Source organism: Limulus polyphemus, unplaced genomic scaffold (assembly GCF_000517525.1).
Source record: "Limulus polyphemus unplaced genomic scaffold, Limulus_polyphemus-2.1.2 Scaffold4445, whole genome shotgun sequence".
Classification (NCBI taxonomy): domain Eukaryota; kingdom Metazoa; phylum Arthropoda; class Merostomata; order Xiphosura; family Limulidae; genus Limulus; species Limulus polyphemus.
Genome location: NW_013670055.1, coordinates 96,304 through 98,462, shown reverse-complemented (window position 1 = coordinate 98,462; position 2,159 = coordinate 96,304). Strand labels below are relative to the sequence as shown.

Here is a 2,159-nt window from a genome sequence, read left to right as displayed (position 1 = left end):
AAACATACCTGGTCACGTCCATGATAACACATCCACAAGAAAAACCCAAAAGCAGCAGGGATTGTCAAAGCTTTAGTATAATGGCCTAGCCAGGCAAAATATATTGCTATTTTAACTCCAAAATAATCACAGATGTCATCTGAAACAAATAAATACTACTTAAACCATTAAGTTTCATAAAGCAAACAGTTCACAGAGTGTTTTATGTAAGCAATACGGCTATGAAAAAGTATACGTTGTTACAGAAATACTACAGAGCTATTTAATCAATAATGGGGTCATCCCAATATGTGATTTTAACAAGCAACTAGATTAAACACTGTACATAGTGTTTTATGTAAGCAATACGGCTATGAAAAAAGTATACGTTGTTACAGAAATACTACAGAGCTATTTAATCAATAATGGGGTCATCCTAATACGTGATTTTAACAAGCAACTAGATTAAACACTGTACATTCCCATTTAAGGAAAATGTTATTTTCACTTGAACAAATGTAAAATCATGTAAACTAGTAAATTTAAAATACTGAAAAAACTTCAAGTTGTTACTTGAAGAATCAAGGTAGTATTAACTGGTTCAATTTTTAGATAGTGCTGAAAATTTTCAAGTACAATTGAGAATTCCCAATTTTCTCTTAGAGCTATTTCAAAGTTCCAGGACTTAAAAGTCAAATTATTACTTTTATTTCTAAATAGCTAATCAGAATATCTAATTATTTTCTTTACTTTACAATTATATTTCATTTTTTTAATCAAACAACCTCAGGAAGTTAATTGTTCTCGTCTTCAGCTGTAATTCGGCAACTTTACAGACATTAATTTGTATTTTAAACAAATACTACTTCACTAAGCCTGACAATGAACATCGTATGGTCTTTAGTTTCTTACTGTTCTTATACAGAGTGTTTCGTTAACTTTCACGGCCAGCTGCCAAGTAAAGTATTAAATCACTAGTCCCAACACTTTTATATCGAGCAGATTAGTTTTATGTACGACTGAAGGCTAGAGTAAACAAGTGTGTTCAGTTTATTATCATGCAACTTCAACTGATTTGGTTCATAGGCATTGGTAGATAATGTAATCAGTGGAAGAACCCACCTTTTGAGAGTTTATTACCTTAACATGTACTATCCAATCATTTCTGATCAGATATCAATTTTGCAATGAATCGGATAATCAGACAGCATTTCCATTAATGTATTATCTCTCAGTATTACGTGAGCATGATACTATTTGCATGTCCAATATAAATAATAGGTATTGTATAGCTTAACCTACTGGTGCTATCTACTAGTTTATAAACATAGTAGCATTTCCCTATTATTAAAGAGCATAGTTATAAAACAGTTAGTTATGTCATTTAAATAAACATCACGTCCACCCGTTTTGCTGCCACTGTATGCTGCAGATGCTCATGTAGTGGCAACTACAGCAATGTGAAGTACAAAGTCTTAACAATGGATTGATTGTGTAAAATACTGTTTCAGGGTGCCACATTCCTTTAAATGGCCTACAATGTTCACTATCTTATGTAGAACAGTACATTTTCATTAAATGTGTTAAAAGCAGTGACTAGGTAACTATAACAAAGTAGCATCTCACTCTTTAGGGCGCATTTTAAATATACATGGCCATGTATACTATTGAATATCAGAAGCATAATATCTACTTCTGATCCAAACTACCATCCATTCCATTCCTACATAATGTAACTATATTAACAACTACTATCCATCCCATTCCTACATAATGTAACTATATTAACAACTATTATCCATCCCATTCCTACATAATGTAACTATATTAACAACTACTATCTGTCCCACTCCTACATAATATAACTATATTAACAACTACTATCTGTCCCATTCCTACATAATATAACTATATTAACAACTACTATCTGTCCCATTCTTACATAATGTAACTATATTAACAGCTACTATCTGTCTCACTCCTACATAATATAACTATATTAACAACTACTATCTGTCCCACTCCTACATAATGTAACTATATTAACAACTACTATCTGTCCCACTCCTACATAATGTAACTATATTAACAACTACTATCTGTCCCACTCCTACATAATGTAACTATATTAACAGCTACTATCTTTCCCATTCCTACATAATGTAACTATATTAACAACT

At 31.5% G+C, this 2,159-nt stretch overlaps 1 protein-coding gene across 1 annotated transcript in view; it reads right to left on the bottom strand.

Moving 5' to 3' along the window:
- Positions 1-8: 8 nt before the first annotated feature.
- LOC111088792 (anoctamin-8-like) overlaps positions 9-2,159 on the bottom strand; it is a gene marked incomplete at its 3' end in the record, with an annotated part of 96,202 nt that continues 94,051 nt past the window's right edge. Inside the window, exon 8 of the mRNA XM_022399771.1 lies at positions 9-139. Within this exon, the coding sequence (XP_022255479.1) occupies positions 9-139 (131 nt within the window). The remainder of the gene's footprint in view (positions 140-2,159) is intronic.